Genomic DNA, 25,308 nt, shown 5'->3' with positions numbered 1-25,308 from the left:
TAAGTTTTTCTGTTGAGGCTTTTTTGTAAATATCTCACTAGCTAAAACTTATTGAAGTTTCCCTTTATATTGCTGTCTATGATGAAATCTAGATCACCTAAATTGTGTAATAGTGCTTATTAATGTTGAGCATTATAGTTCTTTTTATCCCATAAGTCATTGGCTAATCATCTGGATTATCTTATTTGAGCACTGGCCAACTGATTAATAACCTCATATAAACATGTCTTTTAATAAGAACGGAGATTAGTGCTTGACTATTATTACTACGGAATTATTTTAGTCTACCATAAATTAAATTTGAAAGTAACAGGATTAAATAATAGTAAAATATAAATTTTCTGAAAAAAATAAATACCTAAATAAAATGCAAAGGGATGAAAGGATACTACCACTTTCACTGTCCACATGGACTGTGACGTCCCAAATCAATTTCACTCTGAGATGTCAACATACTTCCACCCCATTATTTTTAAATTTATTATACTCCATGCATGTGCTCATGTTGTGAATTGATTCATTTTTTGACGCATATGTCATTCTGTGAATATTTTGCCTCTTCTTCTAATGCAAGGATTTACACTTCTCATTTTTGTCAGATCAGGCAAATAGTCTCAATAAAGCAGTTAAACACCACAAAGAAGCAAATCAAAACAATACAAATTGTTTAAGGTGTAACTGTCAGCTTTTTATAATTTTTTTTGAGGTTGTATAGAAGAATTAATCCATTTTATTGTCAAGTTGTATTATCCAGGAAAAAAATAGATGTTCATGGTTGTATTCTGCTTTGCATAATGTTTTCTTTCTTTACAATACTACATCTAATATATTTTATCCCTAATTTACTGAATATCATTTCTTTTCTATCTTTAATTCACTACATGGCAGAATAATATGCAATGTGTGTTTTTCAATTTTTATCCCATGCATTCTTGCATGTCACAATTGTTTTACATAATGCATAATGCTTATTTTTTCAATTTATTATGATGGAGGCCAGCTAAAATTTGTTACTTAAATCAGGTAGATGCATATAATTTATAGAGCTTTCTTTCAAATGTAGTTCATGACTCCTACTGAATTTCTATTAATTATATATTTCTTATTAAATGGTGAGGGATCAGTTTTATGTTAATCAAGTGAAGCCAAAACTCTGGAGACATTTAGTTCACTGGAAGTAGTTGTCTTTGCTAATAATTTACACACTATGCCAAATCTGCAATTCAGAGATGCTGGGCTATTAGCTGGAGTTAGCTGAATTAATATTTCAAGTTCTCTTAAAAGCATTGTTCTAATAGTTTTCATACATTCATTGTGCAGACCGAGAAGTTGTGTTCCAGTGCCGTGATGAAGGTCCGGCAAGAGCTAGTGTTAAGTGGTCTAGAGGTGATGGTGGACCAATGCCTCCAGGAACCAGGGACTTGAATGGACGTCTTGAAATGCCCAACATTCAGGTTAGGCTCAAATATCTTTTATTGTGCATATCTTAAATGCAGATAACCGATGAATAAATCCATAACTTCACATGTGCAGTTGATTAAAACTTTAATTCTTACCTTTGATTACCTACATTTATGCAATCATAAGTATGGTACTTGAAAGAGCTGGATACTTCTTGTCATAAACTCAACTAGCATCAAAAATTCTATTCACAGTAATGTAGATATTTGGTTTTGTATTACATATTGCACTGAGAAATTCCAGAATAATGATGTTTAAAGCTGTCATGGCTGTAAAGCATGTAAAAAAGCTTTATATAAATTTGATGAATGATTAAACTATATAATTACATACAAGTTTGCATTTTTTACATGAAAAATTACATTTTTTACTTAAAAATAAAATTCTTAAATACTCTTAATTTTTTTACCTTTGTTTTGTTGCTATCATGTAAATTACCATCTTCTTATGCAACTTTTCAATGAAAATCATGTTTATATTAGTATTCTGACACTCACTCTTGAACATAAGGTATATCAATCAATCCTTTGCTCTGATGACTTGGTAATTATTTTCATTGGAATCATTATTATTTTTTTTTCGGAACTGTCTATATCTAATAATGCCATTTGTTTATCTTTAAGGGTTATGCATTAATATTATTATTAGCAGCTTAAAATTGGTTGCTACAAGCATTTAACCTTTCAATTTGTGTAAATTGATTTCAATAAACTTTAAATATATTTTTATCAGAATGCTTGACATTCTTCTTCTTTTTAATGCCCATATCAGGAAAAAGTAATTATTTTAATCTTCTAAATATAGAAAACTATATTTTTTAACTTGGTTGGTGGTTGTTGTATGAAAGCAAGTAATATGATTTTCATTTTTCATTGAATGGTACAGCTTTCTCACACGGGAACTTACATCTGTGAAGCAGTGGGTTATCCTGAGTCCACTCCAGGCTCCAGAGTATCAGTTTACTTGAAGGTTGAACCATGTAAGTGACCTTTCTGTAATTTACAATGCATTACTAGAGATATACTTCTGCTTAAGTTGTCAGTTGGGTTAGTTTATTAAAATAAAATTAACTTACGTGAAAGTATTGGAGCCTGAAATTTTCCATGTATTTACATTACCCAAATTCATGTTCCTTTTTTAAATTTGAATGTATTAGTCATTATGATGGTTAAAGTAGTAGGGACATAAAGAGAAGAATTGCATTAGGTATAGAAGCTTTCACAAGGATATTGAGTGCGGATGATAAGAAAAGGCTCATCAAAACTCTAAAATGGAGTGTGGGATGGCACAGAAGCATTGTCATTGAAGCAGGATGATAGGCGTAGATTGGAATGTGGGTGTGAAACTTTATAATTATATTTTCTAATATTGTTATATTTGCATTAAGCTTTGTTAATCTGGTTGGTGAGATACCTATTGATAGGGCATCTGCCTTCTTTTGCCTTGATACAGAAGATTCCTATTTTGTGATACTCAAGTTTTTCATTATTGAAATGATAGTTAAGATGTTTTTCCTTTTTTGAGAATAAGTATGAAAGACCATCTGTTATAAAAAACAATGATAGGTAAAATCATTCCAAGAAAGAATACTAGTGGAGCTTACAGATTTGGTTCAGAGCTCTGACTGAAACAATTCTAGAGTGATTCCTTCTGGACTTTTATCTCCTCCACCCACCCTCACAGAACCAAACTCAATGGCTCTTAGAATCTAAAAAAAGCTCATTTTGACCTTAAACCAGAAACTCCACTGCTGGGATGAGACCCATTCTTGCAATTAAGATAATGATTGGATTCAGTGTAACCCTTTAAATGTACCCCATCAAATTTTGGAGCAGTACTGTAATTTACCTGCAATTAATTCTATTTCCATCCTCACCCATAACCAACTTAATGTATTGTACAAAACCGTTAACATAAATCAGAGACAAACCTTATAGAAACATGAAAACATGGAAAATGCATATCTTAACACTTTCTTTTTAATTTTTTTTATGAAGTAATATCCTTCAAAGCACTGCTGCCACAAAATGAAGTACAAATAGGACAATGCAGTCTCTATCAATAAATACCAGTAAACATAAAAACAAGTTGATGGTGACCCTCTACTGGAATGTGAGCAAATTCACTGTCTGACTAAACAATGGAGTTTCCATGATTCTCATAGTTTTTTATTAAGTAGTGTACTATGATACAGTAGGTTTTTGATGGACTATGAAACTATTGCAGTACTCTTTTACCCTAACTAGCCTGGGATAATTGAAAATTCGCGATAAAAAGAAAATCTTTCAATAGTTAAAATGGTGTATGATGATTGATAGATAAAGAAAATTTTGTCTCTTTCTTATATTTTGGACGTTAGTTTTTGTCTGGATGGAATTAAATTAGGTATGCATATAGTCGATGTCCATTGACTACTTGGCTACCTATGCATCTTTTAAATGCATCTTCTATTGGCATTAAGTTTAATATCTCCTAACTTAAAGATCTTATTCTGATGACTCAAATTTGTCTGACCCACCATTGCAATTCCAATTTTCAGAGGCCTATTTTCCATTGTGCTATTTATGTAGTGGTATGTTACCTGGACTCGGAATTCTGTCTCTTATTCACATTTTCCTCAAAGTACAATTTACAACATATGTTTTCTAATAAAATTTTAAAAAAATTTAACACCAAATTACTATTTTTAATGCTATCTGGTCTCATATGTTGGTAAGTACATTAAATCATTTGGCTTTTTTTATCATGTTTTAATATTTGACCTTTATTTGACTATGCTTCTATTTCACAATACATGTAAGGAAATCGTAGACATTGTTTCATAATTAATTATATATCGATTATGTTTATAATGCTGTCATTTGTCCTTTGAGTATTATTTTATTTCAATAATCATTTAGCTAATTAATTATTTGTTTAAACATGGGTTTTACAAGTTTTTAATTATTAAGTATCCCATTTCATATAAGGCATTATCTTAGGTATAAGTCTATTTGAAATACTTCTTTCCTCTAATTATTAAAATATTTTTTCAAATGGATTTTATTCTACTGCACTTGTGCTAATCATGTTGATTTATTACAAATGATAAAAGTGACAGTTTCATGTCTTTATATTTCTTTGACTATAAAATTAATTTTACTTTCAGCTGAACAACCACCTGTTCGCCAACCTGAAGCATGTGGCTTACATGAAGCTACTTGCAACAATCGAGAATGCATTCCCAAAAGTCAAGTTTGTGATGGTACACCAGACTGCTCTGATGGATCAGACGAAATGCGTTGCAGTGAGTATTTAAGGAGGGCCTAAAATGTTATTGTACTAAAATTTAGGTACATGCATTTTTATCAATTAAATGGCTGTATATTCATGGTTAATAGCTTCAGCTTTTAATTTCTGATGGAGAAATATACCCATTGGACATAATGCTACTATTTTGACTAGAAGTGGTATGATCTGAATATTAAAATGTTAAAAGTAAAACATGAATATGTACATTCAAGACTCAATGTCATGTTGTGATAGAGCAATGATTTTGCAATCCTTAAGTTTCTATTGCAACATCCCTCACTATAGTATAGAAATGTAGTTTTCAATGGCAATAGTTTAGTGCCTCTAACCGTAAATTGTTTACAGAAGTCTTGGTAGATAGAGCTGTCTATTAAGTGCTAATAGCTCTTCAGAGGGAGGGAGGGTGTACCATTTGATTATGTTTCCTTATTGTGCTTATGGGGTTTCAGGAGGAATCTTACATAGTGTTTGTTATTGCATTATTGCAGCCATTTTTTATGAAGTAAGAAAGTTAATTACCCTTGATCACCATAGAACACATAGTACTAATGCTGTCTAAAAAACTATCTCATCAGAATTATTTAATCATTCATTAAACTATTAAAATCAAAATTTTTGTTTCATATCATAATATCTATTCTGATACTACCCAAATATAAGATAGGCATCATTCATGTCAGGGTACATTTTCAGTCCAAACATATGAATATACTAAATTCAATGCATAACATGCCCTTTCATATGTGACAATATACCATTTGTTTTGTTGCCAATATCTCTATCAAATTAACTTTTCTTCCGGAAAAAATTCTTTTTCCCAAAGTTGTACTTATGATTCAAAGCTACCTCATATTCTATTCTCCCATCAGCATGCTACGCATTCTAGATTAAGTACAATCAGAGAATAATGCTGATGGCATTTAATATTTTCTATTGGTTCTCAAAGGTCCCCATGGTTGTGAGCCAAATGAATTCAGGTGTGAAAACAAGAAGTGTGTGGTGAAAACGTGGCGATGTGATTCAGATGATGACTGTGGGGATGGAAGTGATGAGAGAGGATGTGTCAAGATACCTGGATCTCCATGCGAGTACAATGAGCACCAGTGTCGTACTGGAGGACAATGTATCCCAAAATCTTTCCACTGTGATGGAGAAACTGATTGCCAAGATGGTAGTGATGAAGTTGGATGCTGTAAGTGTATATTCTGGCTGGAATAAAACAGTTCAAATTCTTCTTTTATTGACCCTTGAGGTTATAATGTAATAAATTTTAAATTTATAAATTAATGAATTAAACAAGTTTTAATTTTGTTAATTTCAAATTTTCTATCTTATTTAGTTATCCTTGTGAATTATATTTCTCTCATCGACTAATGCAGGGATGAAAATTTTCAATTTTAGCATTGGCTGTGATAGTGACTCCTCCTCAACCAATGCTAATGGTCACCGTTGGAGAAACATTTGTAATTACTTGCAAAGCTATTGGTGTCCCAACACCAGAAATAGTTTGGCGTCTCAATTGGGGCCATGTTCCAGCAAAATGCACATCCACAAGCGTGGATGGAGTAGGAACACTCACTTGTCCACGGGTAAGTTGAAAATAAGGTATAATAATTAGACATAATTGCAGCTGTTTTTTGTACTAACATCCATCAATACAATTTTGTAATCCTAACTAAAACTAATGTATTTTTGTCCATGTTTAATGACTCTCTTGATCTGATCTAGGAGTTCTATATGTACATAGGTGGTTCACTTGTATTTACTTTTTTAAATAAATACAGGCATAGATTTGGTTCCCAGAGTTATATGTTTTTCAATTCAAACTCGAAAGTCCAAGTGATTGAATTTTTAGGCCTACATATATAAACAGAGGGGAACCTTGCTTCACAAGCATAATTCATTCTGAAATCTTAGTTGTTTAGCAAAACATTTTTCCCATGTAAAGTAATGTAAAATATAATAATGCAATATATGACAAAAGAAATAAATTAGATACAAGGTTTGAATTAAAAGGAACGGTAACTATAGCCGTATGAATATTATGGGAAGGATTAACCCCAGCTGTACTCTTAATAGTGAGCAAAGGATATGGTAAAGGAAATTAGAGAGGAAAAATAAATTAAAAAATTAAATGATATAGGGGGTTAGAACAGAACAAACGATTAAACCAAAATACAATAACAAAAACGCTCTGGCTAAGGTGTACTAGATATCATTGACCTTCGCCCTTATCAAGCGCTCACTCAGACAGGGCTTGTGAGAGATTTCTCCCTACGCCAGTGGCCCGCCAATCACTCACTTGCTTGGGTATGTGTAAATGCCTTAACCCTTGCAAATCTCACTCACACAAACAGGTTGTCTGTGAAATCTCTTCCGACATTAGTCCTGCAACTTGCCCTTTGGGAAAGGAAAGGGAGGTGGCCAGAGGCTGACTCAAGTGTTTCAACTGCCAAGCAGTCCTCATCAGAGAGGGAATGATCTAGTACACCTTAGCCAGAGCGTTTTAGTTATCATATTTTGGTTTAATCATTTGTTGTGTTGTAATCCAATGTATCATTTTATTTTTTAATTTATTTTTTATTTATTTATTTATTGTCCTCTCAAATTTCCCTCACCATATCCTTTGCCCATTATTAAGAGTACGTCTGAGGTTGATCCTTCCCATAACATACAAGGTTTGTTCAATGTAAATTATACATCAATTGTTTAGGATCATGTGCCATCTTCATCCTTTCTTCTGTCATGGAATGAACCAACCTGTAATGTGAATTCCATTTGTAGAAAACAAAAGAGAATCAAGATAGTTAATTACTTATGATAAATCCCTGGTTCTTTTTTGCTAGAAAGCTGTGTAGAGACATTTGTTTTATGCCAATGTTTCAAAATGTTTTGAGTATATGCCAGAGCATAATCAACAAATAAATAGGTAAATCTTTTTCTCTAAAATTCTTTAACCACCCACAGTTTCCCTTAAATACTTCTTTTTTGGCCAACGATGATCCTGGTGTCTACTTAATGAGGTCAGCACAAATCTTTTGCACCTTTCACAAATGAAGTTCTCATTTATGGTGTTGGCTTGCAATTGCTTTTGAAGAGCAACATTTCAATATCATTGTGAATATGTAACCATTGCATAAATATTCTTGTCACTCCCTTTGAAGCATTTATCTCCTTAATTTTGCCCTAGTTATTGGGGATAGTGCAAATTATTGATGTCAACTGATTGATCATGTATACATGCTAGATCAGCCACACTCACACCTAGTTTTCAATTTCCATTATTTTTCTATTCACTTCTATAGTTATTTTATTTACTTAAGGCTGTCTTCTTGTGTATTTTTTTTTGGGGGACATTTTTAAAACTCTGCACAGAAAATTTCATTAAAATCTGCTCAAAATATCACAAATAATGAGTCTGAATGCAGGTTTGGAAAAAAATTGTGATCACTCGCAACACTAAGATGCCAGAGGAATGAGTGCCAAACAAAAACTGAAGCAGAATGTATGCAATCAATCTGGGAGTTCCCCTCTCCTTGTCACTTGTTATGTGAAATGTCACTTGTTGTGGTGCTGAAAATATTTTTTTTTAAATGAGTAATTTATAAAAAATATTTTTCACCAATTATTAAAATGACTTGCTATAGGAGGTTCCACAGTATATGTTAAAGATCACAATTTTTTCGTACTAGATATTTTCTTAAATAATATCATCATACATTTATCCTAACTGATGTAAATCAAGATTAAAAGGTTAAATCACATGTATACCTGCCTCTTATTACTCCATGAAACTGATATTTTTGAACAATTTGTGTTAATTGGAAGTAATGACTAAACATAAAACCATTAATATGAAATTACTTTTAAATTCTGTTGATGATTAGGCAGTATTTTGGAAAACAGAAATATCAATTTTATGAAAGAATCCTATTCTTAATGGTTAAGAAATTTTGGGACAGAAGAGCAAATAATCAGGAAATTAATGTGAAATATTATTGAGGGTTTAATTTTTAAACTAATGAAGAATATTAACAGTTTTGATTAAATTGTTTTAATGTGTATTGCAGGCTGAAGAGAGTGACCAAGGTGCTTATTCATGTGAAGCTGTCAATGTAAGGGGTGGATCTGTATTTGCAGTGCCTGACTGTATTCTCCATGTCAAGCCAATTAGAGATAGATGTGAAGTAGGATTTTTCCAACCAAACCTTGACCAACAGGAATGTTTATCATGCTTCTGCTTTGGAGTCACGTCTGATTGTAGCCGTGCAAATCTCTATGTTCACCAGGTATGCCATTCGACTTCTCTCTAGAGAATAATTTCTATCCAGTAGTCTTTATACATACCTCCTTTAATTTTATTGTATATGATGAATTCCCATGACAACTATGCTTGCATTGCCAAGCATAAGATATTACCTTAAAATTAATAAATGACTAAAAACTGATCAAGACACTGATAATATAGGGTTATGAAGTTTGATTGTAAGATGTATTAAAAGGATAAATTTGGTTGAAATTGCAACTTTATTCTGGAAATGTCTTAGGTATCATAATTCTATTCCACACATGATAGTTGAAAGTGCATAATATCATGTCAGAGGCAACATTTTATTCATAACCCCTCTGCTCCATGCACTCCGAGGTAGCCTTAGGACTATCAGAAGCTTTCCAAGTACAATGACAGATAAAAGCAGTGGAGCTTCTGTAGTAAGAGCCATGATTCAAATTTTTAGATTAGCTGTAACTTCAGAACCAATAGTGTACCAAAACCCAAAATTCTGTGACCTTCTGCAAAGCATTGTAACTCACCCATTGTTGCCTCCTATGGTGCTGAGGAAGGGGAAGGATATGTTCATAGTATAGTCACTGAGGTTGGCTGCTTACCTGGAAAACATAAATTTGCAGGAAATTGAGTGTTCGGAAAGCCAGGTAATGTTCTTATTACAAAAATGTTCTGGAATTTTTTTTACAATAACAGTAGCAACATATTTTTATATATTTTCCAGGAAAGCAGTTGTAATTGGCATGCTATCATTGAGTGTGCTGTTCTCCCATACATCCCATTCTGTGTGTTTGAATAACCTGCCTGTGATTTTGTTCTTAAGTTTTTGTAACCGCTAGGTTGCTCCGCTGACAGTTGCAGGTACAATGAAATCATGTCAATGAAATGCCACAAAAGTTAATGTTTTTCATTTATTTTGATTGAAATTTCTCTGTAAAGCCATTCATTTCATGCCATGGTCCACATTAAACTTAGTACTAGAGAGTTTTCACAGTGGCATTGGCTCGTGTAGGGAGGCTTTTCTTATTCACTAACATGCTATTAGGCAGGGACTATTAGAAGTTGAACATTCTACATGAAGAAGCTAATTGAGTACCCTGGTGTCACATGTCCATTCCATAAATGTTTGCTTTGTGTTAAAAACGTTCCAAATCCAAGGTCTTCCTGAAACTTGAAATGACATAATTTAACTCAATAGCTTTAATGCTCCAAACTTTAATATGGAGCATAGTTTTGCAATGCTCAGAAACTAGACCATTGAGGCAGATTGATAAGCATCGATTGAAGGACTTTAAGATGTGGGAATGGAAAAGAAAAAAGTGAATGGACAGATTGGAACACAAACAATTGAATTCTAGACTTGGTAGGGGAAGAGGAAATGTTCTTAGGAGAAATTCAAATAAACAGAACGATTATGTACAGGAGATATTGAGAGGCAATTGGATGCTGACGGTGGTAATAGTAGGGAGGATGCTAGGTAAGCTAGGTGTTAGGAGGAAAAAAGAATTGGATGGGATTAAGGGAGGCAAGAAGTCTACAGAGCTAAAGAATGAGCTGTTGTTTTGAATGTTTTGTACTGTTTTAGTTTGGGTTTACGAGTCTAGTGTGTGTAGTCCTGGCATCCATCAAAAATCTGCCCTAAACCAGTAGACTACTGCTTGCAATAATAAGTTTAAAGCATTTTCAGTGTACTATGTGTGAATTACATTTTTACTAAGTTCTTCACAAAAAATCTGAGTCACATAGCTGTTTATTTTATACGTGTAACTACTAAGGTTATTAAGCATAAAAAAGTTAAGCATGTTTATGTGCAAAAAATACTCGTTGGACATGATAATTATTTAATAGAAATACATTTTGAATAAATTAGATCACAATTAAATTAAATTAAAATTAGATCAAAATTAAATTAAATTAAAATTAGATTACAATTAAATTAAATTAAAAAATAGTTTTCAAAATAACAAAGGATTTCAGTATAGGCAGATATTAAAAAAACATGGCTGAATACAATTCACTTTGCAGCAATGGCTGAATCTTCTTAGCAGCCTGAGAACTTCCTACAGGTGCTGTAGTAGTATTCAAAACAAAATTAAACTATAAATAAAAACAAATTGAAACATGGATAGGTTTTTTGCTATAAGAGCTTTTAATCGACTGCTGCTATGTCTGCATGCTTCATATAAGGATTTTTGTCTACTTCTTGGAGAAAATTGAGCTTCTCCCAGTCAGAATTTGTGTTTAAGATTTATTTCTCCTGGATTGACATCCAGCACCTGTCTCTTGTACAAGTAAACCATTACAGATTAATGCTTATGTTTGCCATATTGTAGGCAAATTTTGTGAAAGTTTGCTTTTCCATGTACTCATTTTGTTTTAACAGTGTTGTTACAACTTTTAAAACTAGATGGAATTTGATGCATCTGTACAGCAATTATTAATTCAGGCTTGAGAGTACAGTATTGTGATAGATTTTGGGTTCAATATCTATTAGAAAACTTGCCTTGAAATAAATTTTCATGGATCTAACATATGTATTCTGCTTGTCCTTATTATTATGTGTAATTATTGGAAGATATATAATGAAATACATTTAATGACTGTCTATTTTCTTTTTAGCTCCCTCCACCAATCAATGTGTACAAGCTTGTTGGTGTTCGAGCAGAGCCAAACAATAGAGTAGAGATTATTCCAACTCTGCAATCCAGATATGGCCAGCCTGATATACAGCCTCTTTCCTCTAATGGATTTACAGTATGTTCCTCTTTTATTTTTATATATTGCCATCTAATTTCATGATAACTGAAACTGGTAACTGAAAACTGAAAAAGTCATTATAAAGAGGAAGAGAGGTATTGAAAAGAAAAACCTATTTAAGCATTACAGTACCTTTAATTTTTCCCATTTTAAAAATATATTTTCTCTACAGTGTCTATCATAAAAAATTGTATAATTAATTCTAAGCTCCAATTTCTCTATCCCCATTAAAAAACTTTAATCAAAGATAAATGCCTCTAAAATGGAAAAGTATCCCAAAATTAATCTTTAGGGTATTAAACAAGAGTCATATGAAAGTGATGTTTTAAATTTGATTTATTTTAAAGCAAAATTGTGGTATTTTGTATTTTTATTATATTTTATAAAAATGGTGATTTTTCCATGAAAGCTGAAGCAAAATGTATAAACACCCTGTGGGATGAAAAAAGAAAACAATTGAGATGTTAGCAGTATTCATTTTTATTACTTTCTAGAGAAATTAACATTTACAGCTAATAAAAATATAAGAATAGCTGCATGTCAGCAAAATATGATTTTCACCTGAAATAAAAATAGTTATTTTTAAACTGTACCTCCTGCTAGGTAAAACATTTTTTTCAATGGAATCTTCTGGAAATAAGCAATTGCTTCATTCCTAGGTGAAGTAAATCATCATTGTTCAGAAAATCCATTTTATTTCAGTTGAAATTTTCTGCCAAAATGCTCAGAATAAATGGATACAGGAAAACAATAACAAACTATGTTCATACACAATCTTTTATTAATTATTAATTGTGAAAAACTCATATATACCCACTAATATTCAACCAGTATGATCCATATACTATTCCTACAATGCCTATTTCCAGTTAAGTGCCTGCATGATGATATCACTAATTACTGTAATGACTAGTTGCCTGGTTATTACCCTGATGACTGACCTAATAGTCTCTGTCACAATTGACAGCTTATTAAAGTAATAAGTGGACTTGTAATGTAGAAGGTGTTTATCCAGCCTATATTCCTTTCCTTTTTCAACATTTTCTCATTGCATGGTCCCCTCTCTTTCTTGACGCAGAGTTATCTTATACTCGTATGGATGATCCCTTGCCAATCTGGCAATCAGCTACCCTTATCTGATGTGTTTTTATGCACAGATTTACCTTACATCATCCCATTCATCTAATCTGAGTAGGATGATCTGATGGCATTGTAAAATTGGTCATTCTACTGCCACAAAAATTAACATCCTTCTGTTGAAATTACCCAATGTACTAATGCTTACCTCAATAAAAACATGCAATCCTTCCTTCTGAGACTGAAATTGTTTTTCATAATAATACCATAGGTACATAATTTCAAATGAGTTATCCCAAAAGACATATAGAAAAGTATAAGCAAGCTGGGACCATTCACAGTTTCATATTGTAGTGTAAAATGAGACTATGTGAAATCAGCAGTTTTATGTTGTCATGTTTGTTACAGCATACTTCAATCCCAATGGCTGTTGGTTTGAATCCTATGCAAGCTCTATGTTAAGTCTTTGGCAGGTAGTTCGGGTATTGGAATAATGAAATGAAATGATCATGATGTTGGAATATCTGTCCAGCCCAAATACTATGGTACTTCAATGTACTTCTACCACATCTGAAATATTCTTGGTGGTAGCATTATAATTAAAATATTGGAGTTTTTAATTTCCATTCTCCTAAGTTTCAGATATAGTCCAATTAAGGGCTGATGATGCATGCATAGAAACCAAAATTTATTTGGTCTGAACAAGTGTATTTGGAAGAATAACATTACCATTGGTTGTGTTTGTAAGTGGCTGCATTCTATCACAGCTTAACCCAAGCACCTCTGTCAGAAACACTTAGCCCTCCCCTCCAAATATTCTCCTCCACTGGTGCTTTCTTCTTGGTTTGAAGCCATCCTGTGCACCTAGACACCACAAGCTGTCAAACTAGCTCTAATGTCTTTAATAATTGCAAAAGTAGTGTCCCTATTTTATTTCCAGCAATCTATACACGACTTCATGTTCTGGAAACTGCTGGAGATAATATAAGCATTTATAGTACTTTCAACCATGTTTGTGATAACAATTTGGCTTGTTTCAATTTTTCCCTTTAGCAGGGGTGCCTCCTGAATGCTTGTGGACGTTTTCTTTCTAATGGAAACCAATTCAGTGAGAGTTATTGATAAAAATACTTACCATTGTACATGCCACCCAATTAAGTTTTGACTAAAGGCATTACTTTTGAGCCTCTGGCCCAGTAGAATTATTGTCCACTTTATAGTAGATGCTGCATACTTAAATATATGGTATCTCAACCAAATCTGTGCAGGTAAAGTTATACTATCTGCTAATGATTACATTGTATGTTCTTTTTGTAGGCATATCTCTCAAGACCTAATGAAAGGACATTGATAGAAAATAATGTTATTCCATACTTTTCAATGCCTGAGAGTTACCATGGGAGCTTGCTGAAATCTTATGGTGGATACCTGAAATACAGAGTAAATTCAGAGGGTCAAGGAAGGTACCTAGAAGCACCTGATGTTATCCTCAGTGTAAGTAATTTAAAAAAATATAATTAAATAAAAATTTCATTTTCATTTCAATAGTTGAGCTTGTGCTTTTTTTAAATCTTGAAGTGATAACTTAACAAATAACATTTTTACCAGTTGCAGATGAAAGTATATTTGGCTAGATCATATGTTTTAAATAAAGCACTATGGAATTTTTTTTAAATAAAAATTTTCTCTGCAATATTAGCAAATTCTATGCACATTAATAAAATTCTGTGCACATTAATATTTTTAAAGAAACACAGGAATGATCATGTAAATTTCACAGTTGTATTTTTTATATATTTGGTATCAGATGGATGTTATATACTGTGTATTGACAATTTAAGGCTAACAATGACACATTGATTGCTAGCATTATGATATTTTTTTACAAATTGTAGATCTTTTACCTTCTTGCATAATTCAAGGGTTTGTCTATGAATGAAAGATTGTAGTAAATTGAAATAATTGGAAAAATTATTATTTATTCTGCATAGGGAAATGGATATACCCTTGTTCATCCAGGACAAAAAATTGTAGCAGGAAGGAGCAATGATGTTAATGTGAGATTCTTTTATGGAGAATGGTACAAGTGGACATATTCCCGTCCAGGAGGTGACATTCCTGGAGAACCAGACGGGGAACTGGCCTCTCGCGAGGAAATTATGATGGCCTTAGCAAATGTGGACTATTTACTTATCAGGTGTAGTTTCAACTAAAAATATTTTTGAATTTTCACAGAAAGGTGTTTTTGAATTTTTATAGAAAGGTAGTGATAATGATTTCAGCAGTTTTGATGTATTTTTCAGCAACTTATAAACATATTTTATATGAACAGGGCAATGTATGACAATGGCAATCACATGGAAACAACAATTTCAAACATAGGCATGGATACTGCTGATGCTGCTAATGTTGGTTTGGGTACAGCAAATTATGTGGAAGAATGTAGGTGTCCTCCAGCCTATTATGGTTTATCTTGCGAGGTAAGAAATTTGTTCTAATTCTGAGAACATGTATAGTGTTTCACTTTCATCTGATTATATCAATTATATGAATACTTTATCTAGCAACTCAGCTGATATGCTAATCCTGATGGTGTAATCTTAATGATCACAACATGAATATTAAAATTATTTATGGTCTTTGCTTCATTTATTCATCCGTTTACTGTGTAATATTAATTGCATTCATAATCATGTGATAATCAGTCATAATTAGTTAATTTGTCATCAATATAGCTGACTTAAACATAAGATGGTTTGTTATGCCCATTTATATTCTTGTTTGTAGTATGTAATTATCTATTGAGGCTCCTTCCATCTGGAAGTAGTGGAAAGGATTTGCTAAACACTAGTTTTACAACTGGCTGTATATTGGTTATCTCTACTCTGTTGGAGCATTCAAGATCTGAAATTCACTCTAGCTATATGAAACTAAATGATTTATCATTTTATTCATTGTTTATGTAACATCTTTTTGAAACTGTTTTACAGAATGGTAACAACATTATAGAGATGGTTTTATCATAATTACTTCATTTGGCAATGAATTTATTGAAATGCCCTTTTCATCGTTGCATTCTTATTCTTCATTCTCTTACAGAAATGTGCTCCTGGATATCAGCATGTTAAGTCTGGATCATGGCTGGGAAGCTGTATAAAAGTGGAGTCATGTGAGCAAGGTTATTATGGTGACCCAGGACGTGGAATTGCTTGCCAAATGTGCCCATGCCCCATGACCACCCCATCCAACCAGTAAGTGTGCATATATATGTAATAGAAATCTCATGTCTGTGGATTTTTTTCATATACATTGGAACCTTGCTTTTTAAGCATAGTTTATTCTAAAATTTTACTCATAGAGTAAAACACTCATTTAGTGGAACATTAGGGAAGTGAAATAATTTTTCCCATGTAAATTAATGTAAAATACAATAATGCATTATCTGCCAAAGAAATAACTTAACATTGTTGAGAATTGTTCAAATAATTATTTTTATATTCATACTACATTCCTAATTCTATTTTAGTGGCGTTTGGTTTTGCAGACACTTCAAAATTTTGTTTGCAAAAAATGAAACAAAAATACCTGTCTTGTCAAAGTAAAAACCCTGTTATGGCAGGTAACCCTCAGAATATAGGAGCTTCTTGAAGTCATCAATGAAGTGCTCTGCTGCCTTTGAGTCAAAGTGCTCTTCTTCATGATGCCTCACAACACTTTGGTTGCCAGTTTTTCTCTTTAAAATTCTTGAACCACCCATGGCTTTCTTTAAATGCTTTTTTAACAACCATTGATGATCCTGATGTTTTCTTAATCAGTTCAGCAAAAATCTCTTTCACCTTCTCACAAATGATTTTCTCATTATTAGCATTACCATGCAATTATTTTTATTTAATTCATATGTGAAGTTAAATTTCGACATTGAAACGTCTATCTGAAACTTTCCTCATCATCCTTGATTATTTGTTTCCTGTATGTTTCTTTCATGCAGTATCTGTAAATGGCTTGATTCATTGTAATCATTGATTCATGCAGATCTTCTAGATTCTTTACAATTCCTTCAATGCCACCCTCAAAGTGGGCCATGTTGATTTCTTCCCCATTCTTCCTAATTCACTTCTTAACTATTCCTTGTGCTTCTTTTGTAGTCCTGTATAGATAAATGTTGAATGGCCTTGTTTGAAAGTTCCATTCTTATCTTACTTATTTTCATTTTCACTGTTTTTTCAGTCTTTCATTTTCAGTCTCACATTGAAAATTTAGTTCCTTCATAGTTGACAGATTATTCCTTTGTCATTGTAATCAGTGACCTGTATTTACAGCTATTTGTTTAATCAAATAGTTACTTTGGAGAGTTAGAATCCATTCCAATGTTTCTTTTAAAATTCTTCATGACTTGAAAAAGTGTATTTGAATTTATATTTTGTAACAAGTCCCATTTAACCTATAGTTACCGTATACCTTTAAATTGAGTGAACCAGGAAATAAGACCTGTCAGGGAAATGAAATGGAAATATTTTGTCCAATTAGTAAGGCAAAGCAAAACTATAATCTATTTTCACTCCTAACTTGATCCCCACTTAGGATTTACATTCTGTTTCAATTTTTATTTCGATAATTTAATGTTGCGGACATCAAAAGAATGCTTAGCAGAGCCTAAAAAGGCTCTGCTAAGGGCTTTGATGGGGCTTTGATGAATTACTTTTGGGAGCATGTACATTTATGTGTTGGTGGTATTCGGTGCCTGTGGACAGAGACAAATCACCAGTTAAGACTCCTTCCTCAATTCCCTCAACCCACTCCATCAAAATATATCCTTCTCATGGAAAAAGACATCAGTAGCGCAATTAACTTCCTCAATTGGTCAATTTCTATGTAGGAAAAGAGGCATGAGTCCTCAGTTCACAGAAAATCCACCTATCAATCCACCTATAATTCCCAGTGATTCAGCCCACCATTTTTCTCACAAAAATGCAGCCCTCCACTCAATATTTCACCGCCTCCCACATACTCCTCTTTCCCAATGTTATGAGGTAAATTTCTAGTAGTTAGCTAACGTATTGAAGGATCATGTGTGTTATATTTATATCTATTTGTCATTAAGTATGGGTGCAGTATAAAAATAGTCATATTCTATAAGAAAATTATATGTAGAAAAGAATAAAAGCATGCTCAAAGACTTGGACCCTAGAAACAGCTTAGAAAGAATAGAAGCAAAACATTTGATTCATTTAACAGAAATTGACATCTAGTGTAAGGATTTTAAAAATGTTAAGAAAGCTAAAGTTTTTTTGGCCAGGAAAGACAGTATAACAGATTTAAATATTAGGAAGTTCACCATTTTTGCAGTGCATAGGTATGATGATATTGTTGACATAATTGATCCACTGCTGTTATTGTGATTATTATAATTGTTTATCAATAGGGGCCATAAAAAATGTAAAATAATTATAAAATACATTTTAGTTAATGGTTTTAAAATGTATCAATTTTTTTCAGATTTGGTAGAACTTGTATTTTGGATACAGACAACCAACCAACTTGCCGATGCCCTCAAGGATACATAGGCAGGCGCTGTGAGAGGTGTGCCGAAGGCTATGAAGGGAATCCTCTTCTGCCTGGAAGTAGTTGTCGGCGAGTTCGTGGTTAGTGATACATCATAAATGTCTTCATCATTAGATAGTTCCAGTGTACCTAGTTTATGATACCGTACACAGAACATATCACGTGATGAAAAGTAGTCTAAAAATTATGGAAACATCAACAAATGGTTGGAAATAATGATGAAATTGTCTTTCAAATGTATTTTCTCTTCAGAACATTGCAGTCCAACTGGCAGTCTTACCAGCTATCCAGATGCCAGAGGGCAATGTATATGCAAGGTACATATCTTTTAATATTTTCGTGGATGCTCTTTTAAGAGTTATGTTTGAATTATGTTTAATTAACTTTTGATTTAATGGGGTGGTAGTCCACTGGAGACAGTGCTCGGTTTCTAATCAAAAGGCCCAGGTTTGAAGTGATGTCTTTTGGCACCTTTGGCTTTACCCAAGTTGAGAGATTGTTTGGATACCAGATCATCTTGGGAAACGAAAGTTGACTCAGGAAAAGTGACTGACCAGGAATGGGGTGTGGATAGGGGAGGGTAAGGTAGGTGGGGGGAGTGTGAGGGCCTGGATTGAGTGTGGTGATATCAGTGGGGTTCTGCAGGTAGTGGAAGGAACCGAAGGGATTGAGGAAGGAGGGAAAGAAGAGGAATGCTAATCTAATGTTTGCCCCTAATAAGTTAGTTTGAGGGTGATATCGAGGAAGGGTGTGGGAAAGAGAAAAGGTTTTGGTTGAACAACTTCTCCTTTCAATCGTTCTTCTTACTTTCTAATTGCTCAAGTGTATCCATTCTCCATCCTTTCATTTCTTTATGTAAAATTCCCAGGATGAAGTCACTAGTGCATCCTGCTTCTCCCAGGTGTTTGACAAAGTTTGACTGGTCCCGATTCCCTTTCATATGTTGCTCTCCCCATTGTGTTGTATATAAGATTCTGAGCTCTAAAGGAGCATTTCTAGATGAGCATATTCTTGAGTAACTCTTGACTATGACCATTTTTTTCCACAATGTGTTTGATTGTTTCGAATTCCTTATGGTAATTTGCTTCAGATAGTGGAATGTTTAATAGCCTATTTTAGAGGAAATGAAAGGAAGCCAGTTTCTGGGAAAAGTAATGGCATGGATCACATCGTCCATGCTGGAAGTCATTGCTTGTATTTCCATAGTTCACTCTTCAGTATTGCCATGAAGTTCCCTTCGTCAGCTTGTTCTAATGCCAAATTGTTGATATTTTGGATACTCTTGACGTTATTCATTACTTTTAAATCCTTACAGCTGGTTGCTGGTTTGTCATTATTGTTTAGATGGAGGATAGCTTCCAAGACAAAACTGATTTTTGGACAAGTTCTTCTTTGCCTAGGGCCACTTTACTGTCAACAGCCAAATTCTTTAAATCTGTGTTGCAGACAGGGAGGTTTGGAATATATTTTAACCCTTTTTTTAATAGGCAAGAGGCATCATGGTCAAATTTTGCATCTGATAACTTCATAATCCTGTCACTAAACTTTGGAATTATTACTTTGTTACATATACTACTCTGTGAGGAGGATTTAGGACTTCTGAGTCAGTGAATTTTGTAAAATATGACTAGCCTCTTCCTGTTGGCTATCTCACTGCTCCATTTATTTATCGTGAAAATGGTGGTATTGACTAGCAATAGGGAAATGCAAGTTTCTATGTGCATATGGGAAGGGTGGGGAAGTTTGCCAAGCGCTTAAAGAAGCTGATTTTCTCATGTCTCTGGGAACAAAGAAATAATGTACTCCATTAATATTCTATTGTTAGGATGGATTTTGGATATTGATGGCAGAAGATAGTGTAAGTTATCTTAGTAGAGGAAAACAGGAAGATATTAAGGGAGCAACTTTTGAAATTGATAAGTGTTGCAATTTGCAGTGTAAAAATGTATGGTGATATGAAAATTTCAAACTGACACATCAAACCAAAACCAGCATTAAACAGTTTGAGTTTAGAAATAGTCCTCCATATCTGGTACAGTAAAACTTAAAGGAGCATGGAATGTGTTCCTACTCTTAATTTCAAATTACTTCTGCTATTTTATTGTCTATTGTTAAAGCAATTATTGGATATGATATCACGTGAGTAACAAATGGCTTTAAAGTATAAATGTATGTACTTTGATATGCAAGTAATCATAAATTGCAATTCTTTTCTTTCATGCATATCATGTATTCAATTGGTAAGTGCTTTCCGAGAAAAAATTTAGCTTGATACATATTTTTAAAATGTTTATGTATGCATGTATGTGGGTGTGTGTGTATATATATATATACATAGTTTTCAATTAGTTTTACCCAATTTGTTAACATTGCTCCGGACTTGTTGCACATGATTTTTCCTGAAAAAATGGTCTTGATAATGAGTTAAATTCATCAATAATACATAATGATAATCAAAAGCTCCCTGTAGAAATAGGTTAGCAATTAATGCAAATTTTTTAAGGGTTCTTCTATAATAGAAAACCTACTGTAATATTTAATATTTGTGCTTAAGGACATTTGAAAATAAATTATGGAAATATAATGCCTCCGATTGGTTTATTAATGGATTATCAGAAAGGGAGTTAAAGTAAACTAAATTGGATTTATAATATATGTTTACTTTTTTATAGGAAAATGTGTATGGGGCCCTGTGCGACCAATGTAAGCCTGATACATTTTACTTATCGCAAGATAATACTTTTGGCTGCCTGTCATGTTTCTGCATGGGAATAACAAACCAGTGTCAAAGTTCTAGCTGGTACCGAGACAAGGTATGAGTCAAATATTCTCTACTTTATCAGTTACTTTTTTATTAATGAACACCTACATGCTCAAATTGACATAATAAATTTGTCGTTAAATGAAAATAGCCCAAATTGTTGGATTGTGCTAAGAGTTCATTTTTGCCAATGAAATTTGCTAAGCCATTTTTAAAAATTTTTGATAAAAGCAATTGCCAATGTGATCTATGCTTATTATGAAAGCCTTTGATCATGTATTCTTTAGTCAAATCATATGGTACATTGGGGCCCATCTATATATGGGACCTTGTATATCCTTGTATATCCTCCGAAAGAATATACTTTTGTGGAATTTCTTTATAAACTTTTGTTCTTTAAAGTAATGTTACTGAATTTGAACCAATATTTAAGTTATTATTAAAAACATCAAACATATTTTTATGCGCAAAATTGTAATATTGTAAATCCAGATTCTTATCATTCTCATCAAACAGCTCATTTTGGACTCACCTTAAAGATAATAATGCATTCCAAAGAAACTGCGGGAGATGCCACAACAGTAACTTTTAACGGAGTCATCCGCTAATGTGCATTTCAATGCAACAGTTTCAGAGTGTAAAAATCATTCGCTCCATTTCTTTGGAATTTGTCAAAGTGAAAACACCATAAGTGTTTAAAGTTGGCTTTAACCTCGTGGACTGTGGCGCCTTGCGCACGACTACGAATGCCTGTGACATTGTATGTACGGTATTTCGTCACAACATCTTGTTCCTTTAAAAGCCCCAAAATTTCAGAGTTTAAGAGGACGCCTCGGTAGCTTAAGTGGCTAAAGCACTCGACCGGATATTGAGGGATCTGGGTTCGAATCCCAGTCAAGGCGAATGATTTTTACACTCTGAAACTGTTGCATAATAATGCATATTTGAACTTTCCAGAATTAATTTTAAGCACATAAGCAGCATCAGTGGTACTTTTTATGTATTTAGTCCTTTTCTCACTCTTTGCTGCAATAAGCACAGAGGAAGAATTACTGATATTTATTGCATGATGATGTAAGCAAAATGTCACCTGATCCAAATTGAAGTCTTATGAGAGGATATTTTAAAATGTTTCTTGTAATTTGAGCTAATTAAGTGCGAACTATTTAAATTTACAGTTGCCTGTGACCCATCTTAGGTTACCATACCTTGTTGATAGGCTGGAATATCAATTCTGACTAATATATTATGGCACTACATTATATGTTTCATATCTAATGTGAGTTCCATTATTTTAATAATGTTAATTTAATTTTATTGCAGATAACAGCAACATTTTCAAGCTCTGTATTGAACTTCAAGCTTGTGAGAAAGGGTCAAGGAGAAATAACACAAAACATTACAGATGGAATACGTGTGAATTCTGGGACACGTGAATTGATCTTCTCAGACTTCCCCAGAGGGTCAGATGGCTCAGAAGTTCATTATTGGGCACTTCCAGATCAATTTCTGGGTGATAAAGTAACATCCTATGGTGGTTACCTCACATTTACCCTGCGATATGTCCCTGCTCCAGGTGGACAGAGATCCAGAAATAATGCCCCAATTGTGGAAATTATAAGTGTAAGTAATGAATTGATGAACTTTATGAGAGCCCCTATACTTCTCTATGCATCATAAAATAGGTTTACCACTTATACACAGACATTACCATGTTTTGGGGTTAAAACAGGACCAGTGTGTTATACTCGATAAAAAAATAACCGAAAAGAGTATTTATGAATAAAAATAACCAATTTGAAATTTCTCTTGTAATTACTTATATTATCTTCTTTTAGTCCATTTATATTTTTTTGGTTTTAGAAATTCTTTGACTGTCTATGGATTATTGGCACTCCTTAGAAATAGACTGGAAAGATATAGGCAGTGAGACCTTCAATAGCAAGCATAATTTGTTCTGTGATCTCTCATAAAGCAAAACACTTGTTTATTGTAACAATTGTGTGTATATAAATTAATGTAAAATATGATAACTCATTCTGTGCTAAAAAAAATAAATGATATGCAAGGTATATTCAAAGAAAATTATAGATTAGATGTATAGGATCGTGGATCATGTTCATCTTTTCTTCTAATGTGGAATGAAGCTACCGGGAATTCAAACTTTATTTTTTTTAATTAAAGAGAAGCAAAATAATTATTTCATTTTTATCATATATATGTCATTCCTATTTACTATCCAGAGACATTTGATTTTGCTGACTCTTCGAAATTGAAGTAGATATTTGATAAAAGTTGAGTAGCTATTCTTGTCACTCTCTTTGAAGCTGATAACTCCTTTATTTTGTCCTTGTTCTTGAAGAAAATGCAAATTGTTGATGTTGACCAATTGTATGTACGTGCTAGATCAGCCTCCATCATACCTTTTTCCTTTTTTTCATTTCTACTGTTATTTTTTGTCTCTTATGGCTTTCTCCTTCATTAGTAACACTGATGCTAACAGCAAAAGTGGTAAACATAAACTGAAGGAGTAGGCACACAATCATGCTAGGAATTCCCCTTTTGTCATCACTTGATTTGCAAAAATTGCTCATTAAGCAAATTACTTTCAGTTAAAATATTTTGCTTTTGATGTGAATTACTTGCTATATGAGGTATTAAGCCTAGAACGTTAACACTATTTTTTTCTCCTTATTCTGCTAACGTGGGGTGAAAATTTTCAAGTATTCATATCTCACATCTCTTACCCATTTTGACTATGAGAGTTCAATGGGGGCTCATTATTTTCGTTTTTCAATGTAGAATCACATGACACATTGATTGATGTGAATTATGGTTAAGGTCCCGAGTCGAAAATATAAGCTTTGCATAAATGTTTTTGTTTAGCGCAAGATTTCAATCCACTCTGGGATTGAAATCTTTTTTTTTTCCCCTCACCCCGTTACCATTCTAGGGTTAAGTGAGGTTTCACTATCTTCATATCTTTGGTTAATCCATGGTAGGCTTAATTTCCCATCAGATGAAAAAATTATGAAGTTAGAATCAAAATGCATCCAAAAGAAAAATATGAAGCATTTCAGTAACTCTCTTCTCTCTATGTTGCAAACAGTTGTCAGTGAATAGGCATAGAATACATCATAATACTGTCTGGAAACAAATTGTCATCAAAAATAAAAATTGAGGCATACCTGTGGGAAAGGGTAACCCTCCTCATATGGCATGGAGAACCATAGTCAGATCAATACAATAACTATTCTCCTTTGTTGTTTGGTTACTATTATTTTTTTAATGTAACATTATTGTAACTTATTTCCAACAGTATTTTCTCTTTGCATCGCCTCAATGCATGAATTATTTTTCTGTAATTTTTTAAACAATGTGCAGTGCAGATTTCATGCATGAACTGGAAGTAAAAAGACTCAGGCAGGCCAGCACCTCATCATTGTGGACGTAAATTATGACTAGAATCTTGAAGTTCTATTCCAATGGCAACAACCTTGCATTCCTAAATCATTGTAATTCTGTCACATTAATGTCATGTGGAATGAATTGTTAAATTAATTGAATTATTATAAACATTTACTTACCTCCTGAAATGTTTTTATTCTTATTTTCTTCAGTGGAACAACCTACATCTATTGTATTATGGTGGAGAGACAGTTGAACCAGATAAGCCAGAGACAATAAGAATTCCAATCATTGAACGAGACTGGGAAAGGTTGGACTTGAAACCTGTGGACCGAGCCAATTTCCTAATGGCATTAGCTGATGTTAAAGCTATTCTCATTAAGGCAGCTTACACAACAAACACAAGAGAAGCTGCGTAAGTTGCCAAACAAAAATAATCTTATTAAATAATTGGGAATTGTCTAGTTGCTGATTTTGAATTCTGTAGGAGCAATCCAGATTCAAAGAATAAAAATTGACAATCTCTTTTGAATCAGATTGACTAAAAGAAAGCTATTTAAATTCTTGGATTTTTTACACAATTACAGGTTCCCTTGTCTCATTGTTTGAGGGGTAATGTGTGAATACTACAGTTGTTGTGATTCTGTGGTATAATTCTCAGATATTGTGTTAAGGATAACAAATTAATTTGCTCTATCTTGGATTG

General features: G+C 33.0%; 1 protein-coding gene across 1 annotated transcript in view; it reads left to right on the top strand.

The window, feature by feature from the left end:
• Positions 1 to 25,308, top strand: part of trol (terribly reduced optic lobes) — a 703,100-nt gene that overhangs the window by 599,048 nt on the left and 78,744 nt on the right. Inside the window, exons 27-42 of the mRNA XM_071594907.1 lie at positions 1,321 to 1,454; positions 2,347 to 2,440; positions 4,610 to 4,747; positions 5,699 to 5,944; positions 6,154 to 6,341; positions 8,823 to 9,041; positions 11,657 to 11,791; positions 14,189 to 14,365; positions 14,863 to 15,068; positions 15,204 to 15,351; positions 15,971 to 16,122; positions 18,368 to 18,513; positions 18,686 to 18,750; positions 21,106 to 21,246; positions 22,518 to 22,817; positions 24,815 to 25,017. Coding sequence (XP_071451008.1) covers positions 1,321 to 1,454; positions 2,347 to 2,440; positions 4,610 to 4,747; positions 5,699 to 5,944; positions 6,154 to 6,341; positions 8,823 to 9,041; positions 11,657 to 11,791; positions 14,189 to 14,365; positions 14,863 to 15,068; positions 15,204 to 15,351; positions 15,971 to 16,122; positions 18,368 to 18,513; positions 18,686 to 18,750; positions 21,106 to 21,246; positions 22,518 to 22,817; positions 24,815 to 25,017 — 2,692 coding nt within the window. The remainder of the gene's footprint in view (positions 1 to 1,320; positions 1,455 to 2,346; positions 2,441 to 4,609; positions 4,748 to 5,698; positions 5,945 to 6,153; positions 6,342 to 8,822; positions 9,042 to 11,656; positions 11,792 to 14,188; positions 14,366 to 14,862; positions 15,069 to 15,203; positions 15,352 to 15,970; positions 16,123 to 18,367; positions 18,514 to 18,685; positions 18,751 to 21,105; positions 21,247 to 22,517; positions 22,818 to 24,814; positions 25,018 to 25,308) is intronic.

The sequence above is a fragment of the Hetaerina americana genome, unplaced genomic scaffold (assembly GCF_022747635.1).
Source record: "Hetaerina americana unplaced genomic scaffold, ioHetAmer1.1.p SCAF_7, whole genome shotgun sequence".
In the NCBI taxonomy this organism is placed as follows: domain Eukaryota; kingdom Metazoa; phylum Arthropoda; class Insecta; order Odonata; family Calopterygidae; genus Hetaerina; species Hetaerina americana.
The sequence above is the reverse complement of the archived record's forward strand: the minus strand, read 5'-3'. Positions and strand labels throughout refer to the sequence as shown.